The sequence below is a fragment of the Exophiala spinifera genome (assembly GCF_000836115.1).
Source record: "Exophiala spinifera strain CBS 89968 unplaced genomic scaffold supercont1.8, whole genome shotgun sequence".
NCBI classification, from domain to species: Eukaryota; Fungi; Ascomycota; class Eurotiomycetes; order Chaetothyriales; family Herpotrichiellaceae; genus Exophiala; species Exophiala spinifera.
In genome coordinates this window covers 857,689-882,151 of record NW_015622520.1, presented here as the reverse complement: position 1 = coordinate 882,151, position 24,463 = coordinate 857,689, and the positions used below count along the sequence as shown (strand labels likewise).

The 24,463-nt window shown below is 52.5% G+C and overlaps 10 protein-coding genes across 10 annotated transcripts; 4 read left to right on the top strand and 6 right to left on the bottom strand.

Annotated features, from left to right (window-relative positions):
* Positions 1–315: 315 nt before the first annotated feature.
* PV08_10337 (uncharacterized protein) lies at positions 316–993 on the bottom strand (the record flags this gene model as incomplete). The annotated part of the gene is made up of 3 exons (XM_016384652.1): positions 316–538; positions 601–824; positions 889–993. 3 exons carry the CDS (start codon positions 991–993, stop codon positions 316–318), a joined length of 552 nt encoding a protein of 183 aa, XP_016231254.1.
* Positions 994–4,826: 3,833 nt separating this feature from the next.
* On the top strand, positions 4,827–6,747 carry PV08_10336 (uncharacterized protein; the record flags this gene model as incomplete). Its single annotated transcript, XM_016384651.1, has 2 exons — positions 4,827–4,891; positions 4,947–6,747. 2 exons carry the CDS (start codon positions 4,827–4,829, stop codon positions 6,745–6,747), a joined length of 1,866 nt encoding a protein of 621 aa, XP_016231253.1.
* A 1,061-nt stretch (positions 6,748–7,808) lies between these two features.
* PV08_10335 (uncharacterized protein) lies at positions 7,809–8,123 on the bottom strand (the record flags this gene model as incomplete). The annotated part of the gene is made up of 1 exon (XM_016384650.1): positions 7,809–8,123. The coding sequence occupies one exon, from the start codon at positions 8,121–8,123 to the stop codon at positions 7,809–7,811; it is 315 nt and encodes a 104-aa protein (XP_016231252.1).
* Positions 8,124–8,920: 797 nt separating this feature from the next.
* Positions 8,921–10,258, top strand: PV08_10334 (YbgI/family dinuclear metal center protein; the record flags this gene model as incomplete). Its single annotated transcript, XM_016384649.1, has 1 exon — positions 8,921–10,258. One exon carries the CDS (start codon positions 8,921–8,923, stop codon positions 10,256–10,258), a length of 1,338 nt encoding a protein of 445 aa, XP_016231251.1.
* A 1,017-nt stretch (positions 10,259–11,275) lies between these two features.
* On the bottom strand, positions 11,276–13,517 carry PV08_10333 (uncharacterized protein; the record flags this gene model as incomplete). The annotated part of the gene is made up of 2 exons (XM_016384648.1): positions 11,276–13,260; positions 13,310–13,517. 2 exons carry the CDS (start codon positions 13,515–13,517, stop codon positions 11,276–11,278), a joined length of 2,193 nt encoding a protein of 730 aa, XP_016231250.1.
* Positions 13,518–14,722: 1,205 nt separating this feature from the next.
* PV08_10332 (uncharacterized protein) lies at positions 14,723–15,348 on the top strand (the record flags this gene model as incomplete). The annotated part of the gene is made up of 2 exons (XM_016384647.1): positions 14,723–14,889; positions 14,976–15,348. 2 exons carry the CDS (start codon positions 14,723–14,725, stop codon positions 15,346–15,348), a joined length of 540 nt encoding a protein of 179 aa, XP_016231249.1.
* Positions 15,349–15,752: 404 nt separating this feature from the next.
* Positions 15,753–16,883, bottom strand: PV08_10331 (uncharacterized protein; the record flags this gene model as incomplete). Its single annotated transcript, XM_016384646.1, has 1 exon — positions 15,753–16,883. One exon carries the CDS (start codon positions 16,881–16,883, stop codon positions 15,753–15,755), a length of 1,131 nt encoding a protein of 376 aa, XP_016231248.1.
* A 1,376-nt stretch (positions 16,884–18,259) lies between these two features.
* PV08_10330 (uncharacterized protein) lies at positions 18,260–19,207 on the top strand (the record flags this gene model as incomplete). Its single annotated transcript, XM_016384645.1, has 1 exon — positions 18,260–19,207. The coding sequence occupies one exon, from the start codon at positions 18,260–18,262 to the stop codon at positions 19,205–19,207; it is 948 nt and encodes a 315-aa protein (XP_016231247.1).
* A 755-nt stretch (positions 19,208–19,962) lies between these two features.
* Positions 19,963–20,208, bottom strand: PV08_10329 (uncharacterized protein; the record flags this gene model as incomplete). Its single annotated transcript, XM_016384644.1, has 1 exon — positions 19,963–20,208. One exon carries the CDS (start codon positions 20,206–20,208, stop codon positions 19,963–19,965), a length of 246 nt encoding a protein of 81 aa, XP_016231246.1.
* Positions 20,209–22,594: 2,386 nt separating this feature from the next.
* PV08_10328 (uncharacterized protein) lies at positions 22,595–23,101 on the bottom strand (the record flags this gene model as incomplete). Its single annotated transcript, XM_016384643.1, has 1 exon — positions 22,595–23,101. One exon carries the CDS (start codon positions 23,099–23,101, stop codon positions 22,595–22,597), a length of 507 nt encoding a protein of 168 aa, XP_016231245.1.
* Between the last annotated feature and the right edge of the window lie 1,362 nt (positions 23,102–24,463).

The window sequence follows — 24,463 nt, the reverse complement described above, 5'->3', positions numbered from 1 at the left end:
GTAGTTGTCCAGCATACCAAGTACCGTATAATGTCAACAGTCCTAATTGTCACGACAAAGTAATTTTATAGACCAGTGGTTAATGAAGAGTATTGCAGCAACTTTGGGAACTTTTGGATTGTTCGATATCTAATCATCATGCCCATGTCTTGTTTCATGGATCTGAAAAAGAGCTCGTTGGAGGATCCCTTGGGATCTGGATCATGTCACAGCCACTCTCAATAGTGGTGCGACAGAAGAAGGGTATCTACAAGATGCTCTCGGCGCTAGACACTGTTTTCCTGTTAGATTCCACTTAGATGTTTGAATAGTCAGTCAGGACTCACCAGTGACCTTGGTTGGATCCTCCTCGAGGCCGACCTTGGTGACCTTGCCGTCCTCAGTGACAACAGCATAGCGCTTGCTTCTCTTGTTTCCTAGGAGCGGCGTTGCGTCAAACTCGACATCCCAAGCCTTGGTGAACTCGCCAGCCGGGTCAGCAAGGAAGCGGATGCCGCTGGCCTTGGACGAGTCGAGATCCTTGGACCAGGCTTTCATGCTATCGCGAAAGTCAGCATGTTGTTTTGTATTCAAGGTGTGATCAGCTTGTTGGCGGCTTACACAAACGCATCGTTGACCGAGATGACAAACACCTTTCCAGCACTCTTGAGCTTGTCACTTGCAATGTAGCCAGGAATGTGCTGCTCGGAGCATGAGGGAGAGAAGGCCGCAGGGACACCAATGATGACGCCTTTGCCGGAGGCCAGCTCTTGAGACAAGTTGACCTTGTTGCCAGGAGAGTCCTCGAAGAGGTCAACGTTAGGGATGGAGTCGCCTTCCTTGACCTGCAGTGAGACTCGGGTGAGCAGGAGGAGCGAGATCGAGGGACATGCAATAGATCATCCATACCATGATTGCGGGAGTTGACGAGAATGTTCTGCGCGTTGCGAGGGGAGTGATTCGTGCTTGACGGAATGAAGAGGTGGCACAACGATTGAGAGATCGAGAGAACATGGTGAGAGGAAAGGAAAGAAAGAGTTTTGACTTTAAGTACCTCAAGGTATGTGTACCTACTTGACCTGGATTCCACTTCAAAAACAGTATTTGAAATAATGATGCCAGGTCCCTCCTGCCTCGCAACGAGCCTGGTGGTTGCGACTTACGCATCTGGGAAGCTTGTGGTGCCAAATCACATCATAGTGCGGGGTGGGGGAGAGCTTGGTGAGCTCTAGTTAGCTCAGGTAGCTTCACGGAACTTGGAAGGCTCCTGAAGGATCGAGGTACCTGGCCACGGGCTGCCAGACCGCCTGGGGCGCCTACAGCACAAGTGTATGGATCGCTTGATTCGGGGCGCCCTGCACGCTACGAGTACCGAATACGAGGCTTCTCCAGCACGGCCCGCCTGGTCCGTCTCGGGCCCAACAGCAGGTCCCGGCAATGGCCCCCAATAGCCCCAACAGGCCCCTAAAGGCTGTCCCTAACTTACCTGAGTTACTGCACTGTCCCGCCTGCCCGAGCATGTGGAAGGTCCAACAAGGCTTCTGCGATGTTTTGAGCTCACAGACTGTAAACCAAGGGCCATTATCTGTCATGCGAGATATTTGAGTTGAAGAAGACCGGCAGTGGAATACAGTACCTGCAATCTGTGAATGGCAATCTCTCAGCTCGTCCCTTGGTCCGCGGCCGGACGCTTTTACTTGCCTCGATCTGTCAACATTGGACTGTACAACGATATGTATCCCGGCGCAAATGCGAGAGTTGAGGCAGGGATTCGCTTCTGTCGTCAGGAACAAACACTCAGATATGCAAGCCCGAATAGGTGATTGATACGAGTGCTGTGCTAAATTTTCACAGTGTCAACTACTACCTCGTTATCGGCATCTTTTATCTACACAGCCGACTCCATAGTCGCTTGGGACAGAATTTGGAATCAACAAGGCACTATCACCAACTCATCCAGCATGTAGACGAGAAATTAGTCCGCAGCGGCTAGAGAACAACACCAGAGAACAACAACCCTGCCTGTACAGTGCAAACCAATCCCACCAAACAATGACACTTCATGTCTTGGGCTGAAACAATCGAGAAGGAAGCACAGTTCCGCGCACTCTTCAGCAAATGTAAAGGGCTGGTGGCCCAGGGTAACAAAGACAATTGTAGTCTATCGCTTTGAATGGACCTAGGGCTACCGTAGCTGCTGCCGACCGCACACAGCTTGAAACTGGCCGATACATGATACGAGGATCAGTGAACCCCTGCATTGTTTGTAGTCAGCCACCTTCTGTCGTCCCAGAAGTTCGGATAAGCTGGTAGCATTCGGTTTTGTACTCGGTACAATATCTCTCCTTTGGACTTCCCCTGGGCGAGAGGTCTCGGCTCCAGAAGATCCAGTCTTCTGTCGTACTGTTCGAGGTCTAGAACATCTGCATTGGCCACGCTTTTGGCAGCTCATGTCCAACATGAACAGTACGACCATCCGCCTCCACATACAGCAGATAGTGTTGTCGGGAACTGGCAGAATCCGTGTCATCTGTCCGGAGCACAGAGTTTTAGGGCTGTCGAGCGCTGACGCCAAAGTCTTCACGTCTCGAGAGGGCGTTCAAGGGACGTCCCGTCTTGGTAAATGTTGAAACCGACGTCTCCTGGAAGAAACAACTTGTCGCTCAGGCACTGTTATATTCCAGATATTGGCATCAAAGCATTGGAACCGCAGACAGTTATCTGATTTGAGGCCACGCCTAGCCAACGCTTTCGTGTTGCGCGAGCCGAAAGACGAAGATCACGAATCCGACGGCTACTTGATGCCTGGAAAGCAGCCTACCTCATCCAGAGCCTGAATACTTTTCGAGTTACTCCGCGGCCATTCTTCTGGTCCCCTGCAGCTTAGCATACATGGTCGCTTGTCACGGCCGATTCCGTGCCTGCAATAAGAAATCTTCTCAAACACATCAGACTACTACACGTGGATAGCTCTCTTGCAGACACAACCTGACGCGATAACCCATTATTTGTTCTACTTATGTGGAGCGGCAAGTGTGCGGGCGGCTGTCACTGCCTGGACTATCCGTATCGTCAGGTGGCATGGAGATGAGGGCGTTGTCTTTATGGGGACCGTAATCTGGCTGCTGGCCGGCAGTGGCAGCAGGCTCCCAGGACAAGGCTGTCCTCGCATCATGTCGATCTGATGATTTTGCCATGAGGTTCCTCCGTTGTACCTGTGAGCCGAAGTTCCGACTTATTACTGTAGAACACAGTACAGGACCAGAACGACTCACAAAGACCCACCCAAGACTGTGGAGGCGCGACTATCTGAATACGGACACCATCAGCTGTCACGGCTCTTCGCAGAGGCTTGCAGAAGCGGCGAATCATAGCCTAATTTGAGGTGATGACTTGCTCAATGGTCACAAGCCTCGTTATTAGTCCGCAAGCGTGGATAGCAGCTATGACCGCTCCAACCTTGGACGCTTGCTGCTGTTGTCGTTCATTTCCTATTTGGCATCCCAGATCAGCACCTGCCGTCCGCTGGCAGCTCTTGGCCCAATGCGATTCGCAACACCTACGAGCCATTTCCGAGCACGATAGACGGCGGCGTCGTGTCTCCTGTCCACATGAAGAGGGGTTCTACGATGGTCGCAGTCGGAGGGACTCTCCAAAGTGGGATGTCCCTCCAGCTCAGATCGCTACCCAGCGGCTTGATTGGGACTAGAAAAAAGGCAAAACGAGAGATCTCAGGCCAAATCGGTGGGAAGATTCGGTGCCGCTCTCGTCATCCTCGCTGTCCCTGCGAGCTCTGTGTTTCCCAAGGAGCCCTTAAGCGAATCCCGGACGGCACTGTAGCGAACAAGTACCCTTTTACGGGCAAGGCATTGGCACCCCTGGGGAAGCATCTCGCGAACGTAGTGCAACTCAGAAGCGATCACAGCCACAAGTGCAGCAAAGAATAGACGATCTGATCAAAGAGCGGCCTATCAAGACAGCCACTTGGGCCACTAGTAGCGCCGCCTATGTAGCTTGATCGATGGGCTGCTCGAACGGGCCCTCTAGTAGCCGTACCGTGTACGAGTTATGCTCCCTGGACCCTGTATCACGGGCGCCCTCGAGACGCCACGAATGCCTAATGGTACTCGCTGGCCACTCCCCGGCGCTGATAGTGCATTCGGCCAACACCCATGCTCGGATGAAACTGGGAAGGGAACTCGAGGCTTCCTGGATGTGGGTGTTTCTGGTGCAATTGTCGTCAGGGAAGGGATCCGACCTTTGGACTTTTGCCTGTGTTTGGAATTGCGAATCTACAGTACCTCTGCCGTACGGTAGGGCTCCCTATATTCGCTCAAAACCTCTTCCATCCCCTCCGAATCCACCTGCCATCCCAGGCTTCGGCGAGTGACCCTCCACTCCAGGCGAAAAATCAACGACCGTGCACCTACCTGTCTTGCCCTTGTTATCCGCATACCTCTCTCAATCCAAGCGTCCTCTTTCCTCCCCATCCTTCGTCCTAAAAGTAGCTCATCCGCACGCCGCGCAATATCCTCGACCGGCGCTGCCTCCCGGGAAGGACTTCCAACTATCTCAGATTCGTACTGCACCCAAAATTCCCACCTACCGACCACCCACTCTGGAGTGCGACTTGGACATCATTCATTTTGCTTACATTCTGTCGCTACTATCCCATCTTTGCGCATTGGCGACAATGTTGTGCTGAGGAGGGTGCATGCAAGTCATTGCATCACCAGTCGCAAATCGCGGTTCGTCCTCCTAACCAACTCCCTCGGCCTTTCCTGTCACTCAACCTTCTCTCTCTCGGTCCAACAATTAGACGAAAAGGTGCGACATTACATGAGAAAATGGATAGTCAAGGGGGCGCAGGGGGAAACAACAATTCCAGCGACTTCGTGCGCAAATTGTACAAGTACGTTGTGAATCGGGCGCCGTCACTACCGCTGTTGCTAACATCTCTTGCGCAGAATGCTTGAAGACCCCTCGTACTCCTCAGTAGTGCGATGGGGCGACGATGGCGACAGTTTCGTCGTACTAGAGAACGAAAAGTTCACCAAATCCATCCTGCCGAAACACTTCAAACATTCCAACTTTGCCAGTTTTGTCCGGCAGTTAAACAAGTACGACTTTCACAAGGTGCGGCAGAACAACGAGGACGGCGGAATGTCGACCTACGGGGCCAATGCGTGGGAATTCCGGCATCCAGAGTTCAAGGCAAACAGCAAAGATACGCTCGACAATATCCGGCGGAAAGCCCCGGCTCCTCGGAAGCCGTCAGGCCTGAACGATGAGCAAATACCCATACAACAGATTGATTTGATGAACCAGCAAATAGTAGCACAAGCACAACAGATTGAGTCGCTAGTTCAGGCAAACAATCAACTTCAAATCAACCACCAGATGGTGGTCCAAGAGCTTCTACGAATACAAAAGACGGTCCTCAATCACGATCGCGTCATGCAGGATGTCATGACGTTCTTGCATTCGGTAGATGCGAAGCAGCGGAGGGACAGCAAAGCACTTTTCGCGCCGCAAGCAGATCCCACGCAGACGAGCACCACCTTGACCCCAACAAGCCAGAACATGCCTCAACCAGAGGACGACGCGCCTGCTTCCCCTCTCCAGCATGCGTCAAAACTGTTGAATGATCTAAATGCAGACATCCAATTCAACATCTCTGGCTTGGAACAGATGCACACCAATATCGCAACTCCACCTATCAACTCAGATCCCCGGAACCTACAGTATAGGGGACAGAGCTCTTCCAACTCGAGCGCCAGCATGGCCTTCGCCAAGATGGACCCGTCGCAACTGGAAACCGTCGTGTATCCGATGGGCACGAACAACGGTATTGACCCGATGTCCAGCGAATACATCCACAACATTCCCTACCCCATGCCTTCAAAAGACAGCCCTCATGACCCTCGAGCACAATTTGCCGATTCTCGCAAGAAGAGTGCATCAGCGGATCCTGGCTGGAGCCGGTCACCGAGGATATTGTTGGTTGAAGACGACCCCACGTGTCGACAAATTGGCGGAAAGTTTTTGTATTCTTTCAACTGTGTGGTAGACAGTGCTTTTGATGGCCTCGAGGCTGTCGGTAAAATGCAAGACGGAAACAAGTATGACATGATATTGATGGATATTATCATGCCCAACCTCGATGGTGTATCTGCATGCCATATTATCCGGCAATTCGATCGGACACCCATAGTTGCGATGACGTCCAACATCAGATCCGACGACATCCAGATGTACTTCCATCATGGAATGGACGATGTGCTCCCGAAGCCGTTTACGCGAAAGTCGCTTCTCGACATGCTTGAAAAACACCTGATGCACCTGAAGAAGGTGCCTCAGATGGAGGGCCCGCCTATGCCGGCTATGGCTCCCGGTGGTCTTTCCTCTACCACGCACACTGTGCGCGATGACGGCTCGTCAGGCGCATCTCCTGCTGGATCAAGCGGGACTTGGAATTCTCCTAGTCAGTACTCTGGAGCATCCCCAGTCAACCCGAATCTGCACTTGGGCGCGCTCCCCCAACAGCAGCCACAGCAACAGCAACATTTTATCGATGCGAATGGTAACATCGCGTCCTTTCAAAGCGCCCCACAGACCCCAATGGGCATGAGGCAAAGTGCAATGCAGAATCATGCGCACAGAAGAGGGCCGTCTGACATGTCGGGCGGAATGGACGTGGCCAACGCGAATAAACGGCAGCGTATTTATGGTTCACAACAAACAGTGGCACCTCCATTGCGGCAATAATAATGGCGGCCAGCTTTTTCATTCAGGAATGGGAGAACGGAGAACCTGAAGAGTTGTATTTCATGATCGCTTGTCTACGGACTTTGGAAAAAGGACCCGAGGCAGAGAATTTGGACGCTCATACACGTTCCAAAGTCTGCTATATCAGGAATTGAGGAAAGCCCCGTTCGAGCGATGAATATATACATATGTGTGGCAAGGTCTCCAGCCCCTTTTGCAACTCGGTTCGGATCGTGGACGTATCGCAACAGCAACCACAAGAATACCAGGTTTGACAACAGGGATACACGGCGACCTTTCGGAGTGTTTACGACGTTCATGAAAAAGTGCATTGGGAGGAAGTGGGAGTGTCTGGGAGAGACGGGGGTCTGGAAAACCGACTAAAGGTCATCACCGACACTTTTGGCATTGTGCCGTGAGGCCTGATTAATGTGACATCTTTGACTCTTTGATTCCCGCGTTTGATGTGACTTTTTCAAGAGAGAGGGAGAGGAGATAAATCGATTTCAGAAAATCTGACGAGTGTTCATCGGCCGCTTTGGATACCTCTCTATCTCTATTTGTACAGATGATGCTTTGGGTACAGATACCCCAGACAGCTATCTAGGTATCTAATTAGGTAACTTTGGTCTACTATGACCAAAATGACAAAATGGCGATAGTATGGCAAATACTTGGAATGTACACAGTACCTATGTATACATATACACCCAGGTAGATAGTGATTCGTATGCGTTTTGAGTTCTAGGTACCTGAGATACCTGTATCAGAGAGCTACCTTGGGTCAGCACCCAAAATACTATAGGTGAGATGTAGTTGATAATGCTCATGAAGATGAAGATAAAGCACCCATGCATGTCAACGTACTGCTGTACAGTTGAACTCAAGAGAGGTCGTGACATTGGGCTTTTTCGGTCTTTTTTTTCCCCCCCTGGCTGTAAGGAATTTTGGATACGACAAAAACCAAAAAGAAAATGATTCCCCATCAACCCTGGATTATTCTGGCCGTCCCCATGTACATGTTCATTCACGTGTTACGTTGTGTGTTACATGGTTCGCTCTCATTGCGCCCCGATCTTCTCCTTCTCCTTCTCCCACTGTTCCGGCGTGAGACACTTGGGCGTCCAGGCGTGGATGGCGGCAATCTCGGCCTTGAGCGCGTTGTTCACCAGTCTGTGGCGCGCCAGGAGCGTCTTCTTCTCAAACTCGGGCGACACGACGATGGCGTTGAAGGCCTGCCCGCAGCCGCCGGACATGTCCTCGATCGACACGTACGTCGCGCCGATGCTCGACTTGAGCTTCTCGCTCAGCGACTCCGGTGTGACCCCGGAGGTCGCCGCCGTCTCGGCGGCAGCTGTGTCCGTTGGAGCGGCCATGGCGGAGGCGGAGGAAGGGGAGTAGGAAGATTGAGAGGAGGAGAAGTGCAAGTGTCGTTGTCGGTGTTGAACAGGAAGAAGAGGAGGAGGAGTGTAGCCCGGCGATCGCGCACTGGGAATACCACCGCGATGATGACGACGGAGAGACGGAGACAGTCGCGACGTCGATCTGGATTGTGAAAATGTCCAAGACGATCTCGTTAGTGCTCTGCGGGCGACGGGCAGGGCGACTACACGGACAGTCATGAACGGTGACTATCGGACGATGTGGAGATGGATGGTGGGATAGAGATGAGGTGAGGTGAGGTGAGGTGAGGTTGATTCGGAAGAAGGATGGGATTCTCTGGATAGGCGGTTCTCGTTGACCTCTTTTCGTCTCTTGAGTCTTGGTATTGCTGTCGCAGTCGCAGTAGGCAAGATGTAGCTAGGTGCTCCAGAGGGCGGATGGTTTGAAATCACAATTCCGACGACGACGATGGACCGGAGGAGGATTGATTACTTAGCAGAATTATTTACTCGACAGCTGCAGCTGGAAAAAAGTGCGTCATTGGAGACAGACACAAGTTTAACATCCCGTATTCACAGTTGCACGAGGTTTGACTGTTGATGCTCTCCAACATCAACACCAAACAGGTACTTGAGGACGCCCAACCACAACAACAAAAACATACACAGATGCACTTCATCCTCGACATCACTACTTCTTTGGTCGCACAAGTGTCGATACTTGACTGATGCTGCGCCCGTTATTGACTCGAGCTAGACCAAAATCTCACGTCTTCGTCAACAGTCGCAGCATGAATACTTCAACCTCATACAATGTCTCCCCATTCACCAGCGCAGTCGTCTCTTCCATGCGACGCCTCTACCCTGAATCCCTCGCCGACAAATCCTTTGACAACACTGGCTTCCTCGTCCAAGCTCCTTTCCTTCCCGCCCGTCCTCGCAATCGCAACTCGGTTCTGTTGACCGTCGACCTGACTCGCGCCGTTGCCGACGAGGCCATTGAGAATGGCGCCTCTGTTGTCGTCGCTTACCACCCCATCATCTTCCGCGGACTCAAATCCATCACCACAGACGACACCCAACAGCTGTCAATGACCCTGCTGCTCGCGCACGGCATCAGCGTCTACTGTCCCCACACCGCAGTCGACACGGTCCCCGACGGCATGGCAGACTGGCTATGCGACATTGTCACAGGCAAGACTGACGTTCCTGAAGACCACGCTTACACCGCCACGTATTCATCATCCGTACCGTCAGAAACAGAAGTCACCACCACCGATGAAGACGACGACGCTAACGAGGATTCGGATGCTGCGCAGTCCCACGCGTCGACGAAGCCTACGTCCCCTTCCGCCGCGGACCACGACGACCCATTCACATCCACAGATACACCCAAGCCAAACAAGAAGCTAAGACTGTTCAGGCCGCACTCTCACAGGACGTACTCGAAGCCCACGTATCCCCGGCCGACGGAGGATTTCCAGCCAGCGGTCTTGCCCCATTCAAGGAGCGTAATCACACCTTCGCCGCGGGGGGCATTGGATGAAGCGAATCGATTTGTGGCGTCTGACACGGACATCTATCACCCCAACAACACCGGCGCAGGGAGGTTGATTGAGTTCGCGGAGCCGCAGCCCTTGACCGTCCTCATCACGCGTATCGCGCACGCCATCGGATTACCCAAGGGGTTCGCCATAGCCGTACCGCAAGGTAAGACCTTGGAGGAGATTGCCATTGCGAGCGTGGCGACTTGTCCAGGCAGTGGAGGCAGCGTGGTGAGGGGTTGTCGTGCGGATCTCGTCTTCACGGGCGAATTGAGTCATCACGAGGCTCTGGCCGTGACGGAGAGGGGTGGATGTGTGATCAGCCTTTTCCACACGAATTCGGAACGGGGGTATTTGTGGACGGTCATGAGGGAGAAATTGGAAAACGAAGTCAGGGATGAGTGGGCGAGGGTGAGGAGCGAGGAGGGCGCAAAGATTGGGCTCGACGGCGAGATTAAAGAAATGTTACAAGATGAGAGTGTCGAGGTCGTGGTGAGTGAGCGCGATAGAGATCCCTATGGGATTGTCGTGCTGGAAGAGACGGCGGTGGAAGGGGTAAGGATCGGGTCTGGATCAAGTGGCTGAAAGAAGAAATTGGGTCTTTGGGGTCATAGAAGAAGCACATGTCTGTTGTGTGACTTGGTCTCCGGCAGCATGCACCACACTTGACCTGCTTCCGTGGTTTGAATTGGAAGCCAAACGGTCCAAATCGATCGATTGATCTAGTCCCAGACTGGATGACTGACTGAGTGGCTCATCGTGGTCGCTCTCGAAGTTTGCGTTTCTTTGTGACGACAACAAGCCTACAAGCCTATCTGCGACGAAGGTACAGCCTACATCAATCAACACCAACCTCCAGCTTGACATGTCATGAGATGGCCCAGTGCCATTGCATGAACGACATTACCATCTACGGTCCAGAAAGCAGTCGAGATCGACCTCAGAGTGCGCCTATCTTATCCCTGTGAGGAGAAGTCTCAACGAGGGTTCAGACATGCCACGATAGACACAGCTTCTGGATCCAGATCCAATGCATGGGTAGGTACAGGGAGGTACCTGGTCAAGCTGGGCGGAGCATCCAGCAGGGAAAAGATCCTGGGCCGGGCTGGTGGACACACCGTGGTTGAGTGAGAGCCACGTGTTGTGTTCCGATGAAGTCGAACTATACTTGGACTTTTAAAGCGCGGTTTGTCAGGGGACGTTTTCCCCATTTGTTGGATGGCAAGAAGCGAGGGCTCATTTCATTCTCGTAAGACCTCGATCAGGGAAGAAAGATACCTCGGTTACCCAGGTATCCATCGATCAATACACCCTTCAGCTCCTCTTCTCTCCTCCCTTTCCTCGTCGTCATCGTCACCGTCGGCAAAGCAAGTGCGTCAGGATTGACGATTTGACAGGCCATTTGCCCATCAACTGTGTCCCTACAATGTACATTGGTCCCAACACGCTCCGCTATGCAAGAAAGATCAAAAAATCAACATCACCGCCGATGACTGAGACGGTCACCGACGGCCCACAGAACTCTAGCTGGGCCGACGAGGGAAAACGAATTAAAAGATGCAAGCCGGGTTCATGCCTGTCAAGTGATAAAAAGGTGTTCAGCTAGACAATGACGCCTTCCCTCATCGTCTCGAGCGTCTTCTTCCCTATGCCGCGCAACCTCGTCAAATCGGTCCAAGAATGTAAAGTCGTCCCGGCCCCTTCTCTGCCGTCGTCATCGTTGCCATCGCCGTTGAGAAAGTCGACGATTCCCTCGGCCCTCTTTGCGCCCAGACCGCTCAGAGACTTGATCCTCGCCACATCCCGGCTGTTCAGCACGTCAATTAGATATCTCGTCCGAGGAGTCAAGATGGCAGTGCTCCCGTCCTGTTGAGCAAGTGGGTCTGGAGAAGAGATTCGTTTTCGCTTCGGTTTGGTGGGCTTCCTCCATCGGCCGGCGCGCCGAGATGTGCTGCCGTTGTCATCTGCGTCACTATCGTTGTACGCTGACTCGGCATCGCCGTCATCATGGTAGCTCTCGTCATCGTCATCGTCGTGGTGTTGACCGTTTCGATCTTCAGTACGTGCGTCCCTCGCTACAGACTCCTCGGGCTTATGTGGAGGCTCTTCAACCTCCTCTCTTTTCCGAGCCATCTTCTCTTTCAATCTCTCAATCTTGCTTTCCAGCTTTTGGTTGTCGGGGAAATAAGGTCGTGCCAACTCGTACATCTTCAACGCACTGCCATCCTCGCCACGAGCCTGATGTTGCTTCGCCATGAACAGGTAGCTCAAGCCTTCCGCACGCTCTCCCTCTTGTCCCTCGAGTCGCTTTTCGATACTGTCCAGACGGCGCTGCACTTCTTCGGATATCGTCTTGGTAGGAAGAGGATCAGGGGCATTGAGAGCGCGCGCAGCGAGAATCTCGGATACCTTTTGCTCTACCAGGCTCTCGATCGATGCTTTTGTCAAGTTGGCTGGCTCTGGTCCGCGGCGAATGAAGCTTGGTGTTGGCCGGGAGGCTTTGGCTGGTCGAGTGGACCCGGTGAAGGAGGTGTCTGCGGTGCGTTTAAGGGGTGGAGATTTCTGGGTCACCGGCTTGGGAATCGACGGCCTGTATCGATCAGAGTACACAGAGAAGGCTTTTGGAGGCTTCTCGTTCTTGCCCGCGGCATCCTTGGTGGCTATCAGATTCACATTGATGCTGTTTGTGAGTGGCCGAAGCGGTTGGCGTTGTATTGTCGGGCCGCCTAGAGATGCCCCAGAAACTTGCCGCGGGGGGCCTTTGAAGATGGGATCGTTTTCGACTTCGCGGACCTCGATTTTCTTGGTGCGATTGGCGAAATTCAACGAGCTTAATGTGTCGAGGTGGTATGCTTTGACTGGGGCAAGATTCAGGATCATGACGGTAAAGCCATTGTTTTGACCGAGTGACAGGATTCGTGTCATTTTGGACTCTCGGTATGGGATACGCGGTTGTTTCTTTGCAATAGCTTCCACGCACTGAGCGAGCACAAAGAGTGATTTGTTGATGCTTGCTGACTCGACCATCCTGTCCTTGCCATTTCCTGTCCGGCGGTTGTCCTCGGAGCCAGCCAGATCAATAGCAGACGCCACGCTGACTCTTGTCTCGGTTGGACTTGTGACGGTCAACTTGACGCAGAGAATGGCATGTGAGCGAGATGAATGGGCATTGAGCTTGGTTGCGCCAGTGCTTCGGTTAGCGTTGGCCTTGTCGTAGAGAACCTCAAAGTCTTTCAGCGAACCGCAGGGGACTTCTGTCAATCCTACCACGACGGTCTTGCCACCTTCCGCCTCTCTGATGGGCAGACCTGTTGGTGTTCGCTTGTCGGGTGGCTCAAATAGGTCATAGACTCGGTCGTTGTATATCTCGTAATAGCTCATGGAAACGGCTGCTTTTGTGTCGCCGTTGGTGCTTTTCTCGAGAGCTCTACTCTTTCTGTAAATGTTGCTAAGCATTCGTGGAATCATGCCCCGATCTCCCAGTGATTTTCCACCTCGCATTGTGTGTGTCTTTCCGGTCCCCGTCGACCCATATGCGAAGATTGTGACATCGTAACCAAGGAAGAGGTGTTTGATGGTGGGTGCGACTATCATACACGATCAGCTCTGGCTCGAGACGTGCGCGACAAATAGTACCTTCTGCTTCAAACAGTTCTTGCTGGGTGGATTCCTGTTCGTAGACACTGTTGAACTGAAAACTGAACTCCTCGGCGAAGTTCTTGGGGTTGGGTATTTTGACAATTGTCGGCCCGTCATCTGTCGCGGCGTGGCTCGTAACAATCTGATCTTTTTCGAGTTCTGACTTGAGGAGAGGCCGGATCCGGGCGACCACTCTGACGCTCATCTTGAAGCAATTGTGCAGTATTGATGAGGCTGTTGGCGCTGGCAATGTTTCGTGGTCAGTTTGTGGATGAGTGTCTGCACCTTCGGGATAGTGTTGTTGCCCAGCAACCAGAGTAGAACTGGGCGCATACACAGTACAGCTTACAGCCATTTTCTTCCTGGTCTTACCACCAGCGGCAACATCATAAGATATCAATCATTCTGTATTTCGAATAGAGTACAATCCCACAATTACTCCAGGCTATCTAGAAAACACCTGTTGGGAAACATGCACTTTAGGCAAGACTTAGCCTTTCGCATAACAGATGACCATAGCAAGGCTTCAGCGGTGACCGCAGCGCGTGCTTTGTTGGCTTGACATTTTACCCGATGGACCAGGAGTAGATATCTAGTACGAGGACATTGTAGGAACGATCAATGTGTCTGAGCCACGAAGCAGTGTTCTGTTGTATGTGTCTGTGGATGAGTTGTTGGCTTGTGACTGGTGAACTGTACGGTGTGACTTTGCTTTCAGTGCTTACAAGCTACAGTCCGGGCCCGGAACAAATGGATTTTCCAGGCTCCGGGCGCCACCTCAAGCCTAATAAGAGCAGATCTGGTGGCGGCCTCAGGCTCCGCAGGCGCTGGGAGTCTCTGCACAGTGAGGCATAAGTTGGTGCCTTAGGTACGTTCGGTAAGTATTATCACAACAGCCACCCAGAAGTACCTCAGGTGTCCGTACCTGATGAGGTATTATTATTGTCCGTCGTTGCCCAATCGACCCCCCACATACAGACTGCAAACACCCAAACAATCGACGCTGCGTGTTCGCCGACCATTTGAAGCACAAGCAACACCACACCACATCACACCGTTTCAGCCCGTCTTCCACGTCTCTCCTTCAGGTACCTGCGCTTCGGCTTGCAGCCTAATCCATGTCACTGTTCATATATAGCGTCTCTCTGCCGGGCATCATGCACTCAACCAAAACACTGTCCTAGACGTTCCTCCATACTCTTCCAAACCTTGTTCGAGTGCGAAACACAAAATCTCACGAACCCCCTCCGCCGAATATCATCTGGCAAACCAGCCCTGACCTACGACCGAATTCTCTGCGCAAGCCCGAATCCCTGCTGTGAAAAGAACATACCTCTCTACAACCCCAGATCATCATCACCACTTCAGAGCGACCAGAGCGACGAGCGCGCCTCTCTCACAGCCTCCGTAATGGCGGGTACAGAAATATACGTGCGCGAGACGCGACGACGGTACAGATGGCCCGAAGTCCAGCTCAACCTGTGGATCTTCATCGTCCTTGCTGGCGCAGCTACGGTGCTGGGAATAAATGCATGGTTTATAACAGTCCAGAATCAATTAAATATCGGAGTACCCTGGTAAGCACGCACTGTCCTGTTCCTGGTCCTTGCACATCCTACAACCCGCCGGATGATCATCCCGTTGTTGACATGTCCACCTCCAGGCTATTTACATTCGCTGTTATTACCGGCGGCCTTACGATCTTGTTCCTCATTATCATTTTGATCCTTGCCGGACGGCGCATGCTTATACCTGGCGGGATCTTACTCGGCTCGTTCATCCTGTTTGTGTTATGGGTGACGACGCTGATCGAGACAGCCATCCAACTCTACGGCAACGGCAACGTCAACAGCAACTGCAACAACTACGTCAACAACCAACAGTACCACGGCGTATCGATAGAAACCCTGGCTTGGCTGACACAGAACAATATATGTTCATGTTGGAAAGCTTCGTTTGCCTGGTCGATCATTCTGGCCGTGCTGTTTTTGTGGATGATGGTGCTGTCGTGGCAAGTGCAGAATTACGATGACTGAGAGGAGCAGTATACCCACCTAGGTATAGGCATTCACATGCCCCATCTGTCTTTTTTAGTTTTTCTGGTCTGTGAAGATGGTAATGAGTATTTCAGCATATACGGATGTGAATGTTTTGTGATGCGCGCATGGGCCAAGCTGGATTGCTTCTGTGGAGCGTCTTACGATGATTACGCATATTTGGCGAGGAGTTGTGTTTGACGTTGTGGCATACCTGAGTTGGTTTCTTTTCTTTTCTTTTTCTTCTTTTATCAGATGCCTTTATACGTAGGGCAGTGCAGTGCACTCATGATTGCACAAGGATATTCCTGTACATATAAAAATTAAACAGGACGAATGGGGAAAAGTGTTGCTAAGAGACAATGTTCGTCACGACATGGTAGAATGATTGCCTTTTTACTCATTCATTCCTTGATGAATGCCGATATCTTGCCATTCATAAACTCGACGTCTTTCGCATTCAACCCTCCGCCGGCAGTGTGTCCCCACGTGGATTCTATGACGGCCAGAGTTCCACGTTTGAGATATTTGACTTCAATCTCCGAGTCCTCGGGCGGGAAATACTGGTCCGTTCGACACGGCATGAGCAGGACCTTGGCCTTGATGCTCTCGAGGGCCTTGACGTACAAGTCATCGTCTGGCACTGCGCCACCGAGCTGGCTGAGTTTCGTCGTCGTCGTCGTCGTCGTCGAGTCTGAGTCTGACTCGGGCACGACCAACCCCACGTCACCCATCTGCCACATCCTCGCGAGGACAAGCAGGTCGTCGGCGTCCCACGACAACATCGACTCCTCCCTCTTGGCCAACCAGTCCTCGACCGAGTCCGCGGCGAAGACGCCCGCGTTTCTGAACTCGCGGTCGCGGAACCAGCGGGTGCTCGTCAGCCAGGCGGCGTAGGCCCTCGCGAAGGCGCGCAGGCCGTGTTTCGGCGTGAGCTCGCGCAGGTTGGCGCCGACGTCCTCGCCGTTGGCGAGCTTGGTCCTCATGGCCTTCCAGGCGACGTAGTCGATGGCGTTGGTCAGCGCGGCCACGGGCCCCTCGAGGAATGCGTAGTTGTGCAGGCTCGTCCGAGCCGACGAGCAGATGGGCACGACCCGCTTCACGAACCCCGGGTACATGACGGCCCAGTGGTACGCCTGCTGGCCGCCCATGCTGAACCCGACCACGGCCTCGAGCGACGTGACCTTCAGGTGCGCCGTCAGCAGCGCGTGCTGCGCCCGCACCACGTCCTGGTAGCGCAGTTCGCCCGGCAGCGGGAAAAACGGTTTCGTCGACGGCGACGAGCTCTCGCCGTTGCCGAGCATCGCCACCACGACCACGTGGTACGCCGCCAGCGCGTCGTGCGGCGCCGACGTGAAGGTGAGCGTCGTGTTGACGTGCCCGCCGTAGCACGTCGGGATCAACACCACCCCCGCCCGCGACGACGCGTTGAAGCTGCGATATGCCACCCGCACGTCGTGCAGTGTCGTCCCGTTGGAAAAGGAAAAGTCGGGAATGTCGTAGTATTCGACCCCTTCGCTACTGGGAGGGGCCATTTTGAGACCTCCCCTACCACCTTCTCGAGACCCCAACTTGGATTTCTGATTTGTAAATCAAACGGGCCGAGAATTGGGGTGATTGTTCCGAGGCAAGTTAGTTGTTGAAGAGAAACCAAATTACTTGTACTGGCTACGTCGTAGAACCCTTGATACTTGGCCGGCTATGTAGGTAGGTAGGTCTGTCTGTGGTGGTGAGTATCAAAGACCAAGGATGATGATGGGGATGTCGGGCTACGTCGTCGGCGACAACTCCGCACATGCTGCTGACTAAGGCAGACGACAACGCATATCTACCGCGTTATGACTTTCTACCTTGAACGATCAGAGCGAGTTCATCGCTTCACTCACAAATCCATTCGCCAAGGTTTTGTCCAACTGCTCGTCCTACTGTGGCTGCGATGGTGTGGACGCTGCCGGCTGCCATATTGATTGGGGTGGTGCAGTGCGGTCAACTAATAAACGCCACAGAGCAGTGTAGGTTTCTTGCACTACTCTAGTGCGGTAGACTATCACGTACACAGTCACATTTTACTCCTCTTCGTGGTCTGCAGGGCGCTTTCGATTGTCGCTTCCTCTTCTTATTCCGAGACTGGTTAGGTTTAGCAAAGGTTGTGATCACTCTCGACTATAAGTACCGGTAGCTTTGGACGGCGATGTGCTGAGGTTAGGAAACTACTGCCGAACTTCGTGGGACACCCTTTTTGCGAGCAATGCGAGAGACAGTACAGTACTGTACACGTTCTGAAGAGAGCGTCCCTTCCATTGTCTCTGCTGTGGGTTCTCTATGATTTGTGGCCCAAAATTTGCGAGTCGCCCGACCTCCTGATAAATACTGTCCCTTAAGACTGAACAAAACCCATCATTTACGTACAGTGTTGTATACGCGTTCGAGAATATCCACATCGGGGGCAGGATAAAAATAGGTAGACGATCAAGGTGTGCTTTTCCCGGGACGAGCAAGATAAATCTGGTCCCCTGCGGAGGTCGATCTGGACGCTTCCTCTACGCACTGACGCTGGGTATTACGAAGAGTCTTTTAAACGAGTCGTCTATTCCTTTTTGTTTTTGTGGTCCCCCCCCTTTTCCTCTTTTTTTCTTTTCCCATGAGTTACAAGTCTCTCCTGCTCATACTGTATCTGAAAGCACCTCAAACGAGCAATCGAGTAGCTACAAGTAAGTGTGGATCCTCCTAAGTTCACATGCGACTGCGAGCTTTCGGTACAACCTCTTGTTGAAAGATTGAACCGGTGAGTCACTATGCAGGCACAAAGAGTACCATACATGGAGACTTATCTTCTGTGAGTGCTCCCCGGTCTATCTCTCAAGCTGTTGGTACGCGCAGACTCCATGTACGCCGAGCTTCAGCTCTCAGGATGAGTGGAGGTGCCAGGACACATCATACCCAGGGTACGTCCGAATGGGTTCCAACCCGTGATGGACGTCGATTATACAGTATGGTACTGCTGCCGCAGCAGCCCAATTCTGCTCAGGATACGATAGCAGCGCCGGCGCCGCCGCCGACGACAGCAACGACAGTCATCTTCGAAGCAGGGGCCGGTGCATCTCGGTCCTCATGGGCAAAAGTCCAGAAGGAGGTTGCATGCTTCGCGCGCGCCATTGTCTATGACCGATCCGGTCTGGGTCGTTCTGAACCCGACCGCAACGGACGCACCCTTGACAAAATGGCGTGCGACCTCTGCGATCTGCTGGAGCATTTCGGCCCAGGGCCATTCGTCCTCGTCGGCCACAGCGCCGGTGGTCCTATTGTCCGTCTAGCTGCATCGCGCAAGCCTGACGTCGTCGCTGGCCTCGTCCTCGTCGACCCGGCCGACGAAGCGGCCGACGCCCTCTTCAGCAGGAAGTTCCGGTGCATGGAATGGCTTGTTATCCGCGTTGGATGGGTTTTGGCCAAGCTGGGACTTCTCCGGCACCTTCATGGATCATCAATAATTGACACTGCTCTAGCTGCTGATGTTCGCGATGATCTCCTTCGCGAGGGATTCACAACGAGGGTCATGGCCACAATGGCGCAACAAGCCCGGACTTTTCTTGTTGAACTCGAAACGTGGAAGACCAACCCTCCACAGACGGCCGATATCCCTACTACTGTCATCTCTGGTGGGCTGGCCAACAAGGCCGATGGTATGCCCGAACAGGTCCGCGCTCAAGCAATCGCTGCTCACGTACATCGTGCGGCGCAGTGTTGCCAGGGGAGACACGTTGTTGCCGATAGATCCGGACACTTGGTGCCTATGACCGAGCCGGAGCTTGTCGTCGCAGAAATCAGACGAATGGTGGTCAAAGGAAGCGACTGCAGTTAGGTGAAGGGATGGATACAGACCTTGCATGTGCAGGTGCTGATTTCCTGTACGTGACTGTTGCGAGCATCTTACACTCTATCCAAACAAATCTGGCTCTTTGGCGTCAGCCAAAACTGCCTGTGAATTGTCGCACCTTGGTTCGACTCGATGGTATGGTCTCTTCAGAATCTCTCTCCGGTGCATTCTTTGAGTTCGACCTGGTGAATCTCCCAGGACCTGGGAGCCAATGTGCTCGCCGCTGCAAAGAGGAACACACAGCCCACGAAGATCTGCGAGCTGAGATGTCCAGAGGTGGCAACCATTTCCAAGGCAATTGGCTCTGCAAACGTCGAAGCCAACAGCAGAGCCAGAGAGATCATGCCGAACGCAGAGTGTAATCACTTCAGGCCGACGATTTCAGTGGTCACGGGCGCGAAGCGCGCTTTCAAGGCCTGAATAACCGACTTTGGTCGTGTGTCACAGATCCTGTTTGCTGAGTTGGGTATCGACTCGGCAGGAACGTTTCTAGGGACCCCCAAGGGATGAGACCTTTCATTGCGTACATACTGAGAATTAGATGTACACGTCTCGTCAACAGGGGTCATTTGTCACGAACTACCGCGTTCTGACAGGTAAATACACAAAGCTAAGAGGTCCAGATCCTGTCATGAAACGACAGGATTATAGTCCTTTTGGGCGGTCCCCAAGGGACTGTGGACCTTTTCCTCCTGACCCCCATTCCAGAGAACAGGGCCGTTGTTGCGCGCAGTTCTTTTTTACGTCTTTTCGTCCCAGGCCTTGCTTGCATCTTCCACCATTGCCCAATTTGTCACGTCCTGCATGTAGCTCTCCAGCTCCGCGACGGTTTCGATAATACGCTTGGTTGCTCCGGGACATGTGGCCTGGTCAAGCCATTCTCCGATGAGCTGGTCGAGGTTGTTGTGGTCGAACTCTTTGTCCAGCTGATCGATGAGCTTTCGCATGTCGTCGCCCGTGCCATTGACTGCGTTTGGGGAGGGCATTGGTCGGCGTGCTGCTGGATTGTCGTGCGGATCAAAGTCAGTCCAAGTCCTCGGCAAGAATGAAGGACGTGGTTGGACGTACAACTGTCGACAGGATGCTTTCCTGGACGACTAGACCGTCACGGGGGTGTTGTTTTTGACGCACTGAGAAGAGCTACGATCGACTATCTCTACTTGACCATGTCCCTGGGGGGGCTTCCCCCTTCTTGAGTCCTAGCCTCACAGGTTCTCTTATACCCATCTCCGGGCACCGAACAGTCGCCGTTTCCGCAGCCAAGGGGAGCACGACTTGGTCAACGTGTGAACTTTTTGGGAAGCACGGTATCCAAGCAACAGCAAAGACGGTGGGCGGGAAACGGCAAGAAGGTAGCTAAGTCAAGCGACATGAGTCTTGCTTCTACACGGTGCGGTGGCTAAAACTACGGATCGAGCACCGCCCATCCCAATCAAGGAACACGGTCGGGCTACCGTTTTGGAAAGTCGTAGCGTCGCACCATGAGCTACAAAGGTCCGTTGCAGTAATTACAAGCGTCAGAACTCTAAGCCATGGTCGGGCAGCAACGTAAGTTCACAAATGACAGAAGATACAAGAAGGCGTCATCATTTGACCGTTATTTGACGAGATACTTCGGACCCTGGACTCCTGGGTTTGCGGCTTTGGACCACACAGCGATAGACCTCCTCACAACAACATCAAGCCCTTGGGCTTGACTCTTGGCGGCTCGTACAACATTGCGATTGAATCCAGATACTCCTCTTCACCGGGCGCTTGCATTCTCTGCCGCCCCAAAGCACGGAATCCCAGTGACCTGTACATAGGAGCCCCCTGAGGACCAGCATCCAAGCTTAACCTCATCTTGTCGGGAGTTGCACGATCAATCCCCCATTCTACCAGCGATCTGCCGTACCCTCGTCTTCAGTACTCTGGCACGGTCCCCAAGAATCTGCAAGAACATGATATCGTCTGGCTCATAGAGATCAATATACTTTGATTTTAGCTCTGTGAGGGCCTTTCTGAACGCGGCGACGTGCCTTGGATTGGCATCTTTGCGTCGAGAGCCTCTGTTCCTATTACATCCGCTGGTGCTGGCACACGGGCTGAGCTCAGCTAAGCATCATGATCGGAAATGCCATGAGCACCACTCACAGGATTTTGGCTCATAATTTGGGCCATGATGGCGCTTGTTGATGTATGACATATCCCAGATGCTGAAATACACGATCTTGCTAGATCCCCTTGCGTGCCTTTCAAACCATGGACCATGAATGAAGTCTGGATACTCGGACAAAATGAATCGCCGAATCAGAATTCACATTGAACTTCCTGTGGTCCTCTGGATAGTCAAACCTGTAGGGGAAGCGGTAAGGCCAAGATGGCTCATCAGGCATGGCAGCGAGAAAAGCATCTGTCACTTGCTCAGCATCGGCGAGCGTAGCCTGACGTATGGACATGTTTGTCTGGTTCAGCCTGATGTGCGGCTGAACTGAAAATCGTGAGAGACAGACACAGGGGCCACGTAGATGATCCTTAGAAAAGTCTTTGTGACGATCATGTCCTCTTTGTCTCGGACGTTGAGGAGAAGTGTTCTTATAGCATTTTCCGCTGGTGGTGTCTCCTCGGTGCTACACTTGCGCTTTTTCACCTGGATCACCAGGCAGCTCTTTGACGTTTCGGGAAACACGGTCTGGAGTCCGCAAGGCGCTCTAACCACAACAGGCAACACGGGCTTCGAGCGCAGAAAGACGCTATTGTCAATGTGGATTAGCCTGGTCACACCATCGGTCGATGCCTACCACCGACAACGCATCTGCATAGGCGGCTTCGCAGGCCTCGTTGCCAGGGTTGTAGTCATGGTATGGTTGTGGTATTGCTGTCAGTGTCAGAGTATCAGGCTGCGGGAAGAAGAGGTCAGCGTGAGTATGGCTAGTTCTAGAAAGGGAAGGTATGCCAAGAGGCGCCATTTAGGGAAAGTGCCCCGAGCGTCTAACAGAGTTGGGCACACGGGGAAGTGCGGAGGCGAGTGAGCCTTGCTCAACATGGAAAACACGGTCACTGTGCACCAGTGTAGTCGACAAACTGCGCCCTCGCTCACAGCACCAGAACAACCGCAACAATAAAATCCTGACAGGCTATTCGCGATGATCGCATCGTACGTTCACGTTAAGGAAGAGTTTTCCGGGTCTCCTTTTTTCCCTCTCTAGCTTCATTTCTTCGTTTCAATAGCATGCCACGAGTCCGTTTGTCATTTCCCCTGTGTCGTACAATCAGACAGGCCTGTTGAGATTAGTCCGATGAGCTGCGTACACCGTAGTGCCTCAACTGAAAGTCCCGAACCCAACCGATCCCGCCTTTCGTTTCCTAGGAGTATCATCATCATCACCATTATCATGTTAGACAAATAGTTGCTCTGCCAAGGAACCCATCTAGCTCCAGATCCTGAGGTATGTTGTCTACATACACCAGACCAACTCGACGATAATGGGAGTTGCTTAGGGGTCTCCTAGCAAGCGTATTCCATCGTGTACTGATAGGGGTCACCGCAAGGCCAATATAGCCGCGCTTCTCGGGATAGCGAATTTTGACCAGACAAAAGAACAACATGGTCCGGGGGAAGCCTTCTGAGGGGATGTCCAGTTCCACTGCTCCTTGAATGGGCGGGTTTAGATTAGCCTGGAGGTCTGGCTGGATGTTGAAAAACTGTGTGCCATGCTGAACCTTGTCCGTAGCTTTGGTGTTGAGGGAGAGGCGTCCGAGGAAACCACGTAGATGCAGCTCCGCCCCGAAATGTACGGTTTCCACCATAGACACGGGCGCGCTCTCAGAACGCTCCACCTTGTCTTGCGTGAAAACACGATCAATATTGACACGGGTAACCCTTAGACGGCCTGTCATTTCAGTTGGACCGTCAATCGAGCACCAAGACCACGATGGGCCTTGGAAACGACGTGAGTCACATTGTCTGGGAGCTTTCGTCCAGAGTAGTCCACGGGGGATATCTTGGTCCCAAATGCCTAAGCAGTATTTGTATCTGGTCAACCTGGCAATGACTTCGACCACTCCAGATATTGCAGCCAGGTTATCTTGAGGGTTAGTGAGCTTTCGCCTGCAGAATTCCTCCAGGTATAAGTGCCAATACATCAATATGTTTTCAAAGCCACTTTTATGCCACACTTCATTTGTAACATTGCTGTACACATCCACCATTCTCTGAATTAGACTCAGCTTGTGGATACCTGCGTTATCATTGTGCAGTTGCTGAGAACTTCCCGGGTGAAAATTGTATTCAAATTCATATATCCCCGCGTTCGTGAAAAATTCTGTCCGGCACTCCCAGAGAAGCACAGCATCATCGACTAAATGTAGAAGCCTTGGAGATAAGTGGCGCTCCTGGAAGCACCAGGCGCGTTGCCCAATTGGACCACCTTCCAATATATGCTTCCAGAAAAATATGTGTCGCACTATAATTTCACTTTGTGAAAAAGATTGAGATTTTTGCGCTTCGTCCACCGTTCGTAACCACAACACCGGCTCGATCGCAGTTGGCTCCGTTCTGAGCAACGTATCGAATAGGTTTTGATTTGTATTAATCGAGATGGTGAGATATGAGGCGCCGTATATTTGAGCCATACGAAGAGATTCCGACTCCCAATCACCGCCCTTTCCCTGTTTGTGGTTAACGTTGGGCACATGGAAGCAATCGAATCGCACACCTGGATAATGCAAAGAGAGTCGACCCACACATATCGGACATTTAGGCCGCGGCATATCAAAATCACCGCTTGGTATTGATCGGGAAAAAGGGAGAGAGGAGTTCCTTGCTGTCGAGCAGTAAGATTCTTCATTGTAGTAGACATCGCTTCTTTATCGGCATCAGACAATGGTCCCCAAACGTGGCTTAGGGCAACATATCTCTTGCCTTGAAGGCTTGACGTGGAGACTAGTTGAGGTTGACATGGCCACTTCCCTTTCGGACCTACGTCGAGAAGGCGGTTCGGCATTACCGGTGGATCATAGAATGCTTGATTGCATCTGCGATGCTTTTCGCATTTTTTGATCATCGAAGAAGGTCCTTCAAGTTGAGAGAATTTTCAACCTTTTCCAGATCTCGGTCTTGACGGGCGATAGATCGGGTTGCGCTAAGAGTCAAATCCGTCAGCCTGCCCGAGTGATGCTCAGTCTCTGCCCTCAACGGGAACGAACTCATTTTGTGCAAGGTTCTGATGATGTTTTAGAGATCCCGACTTTGGCTACCAT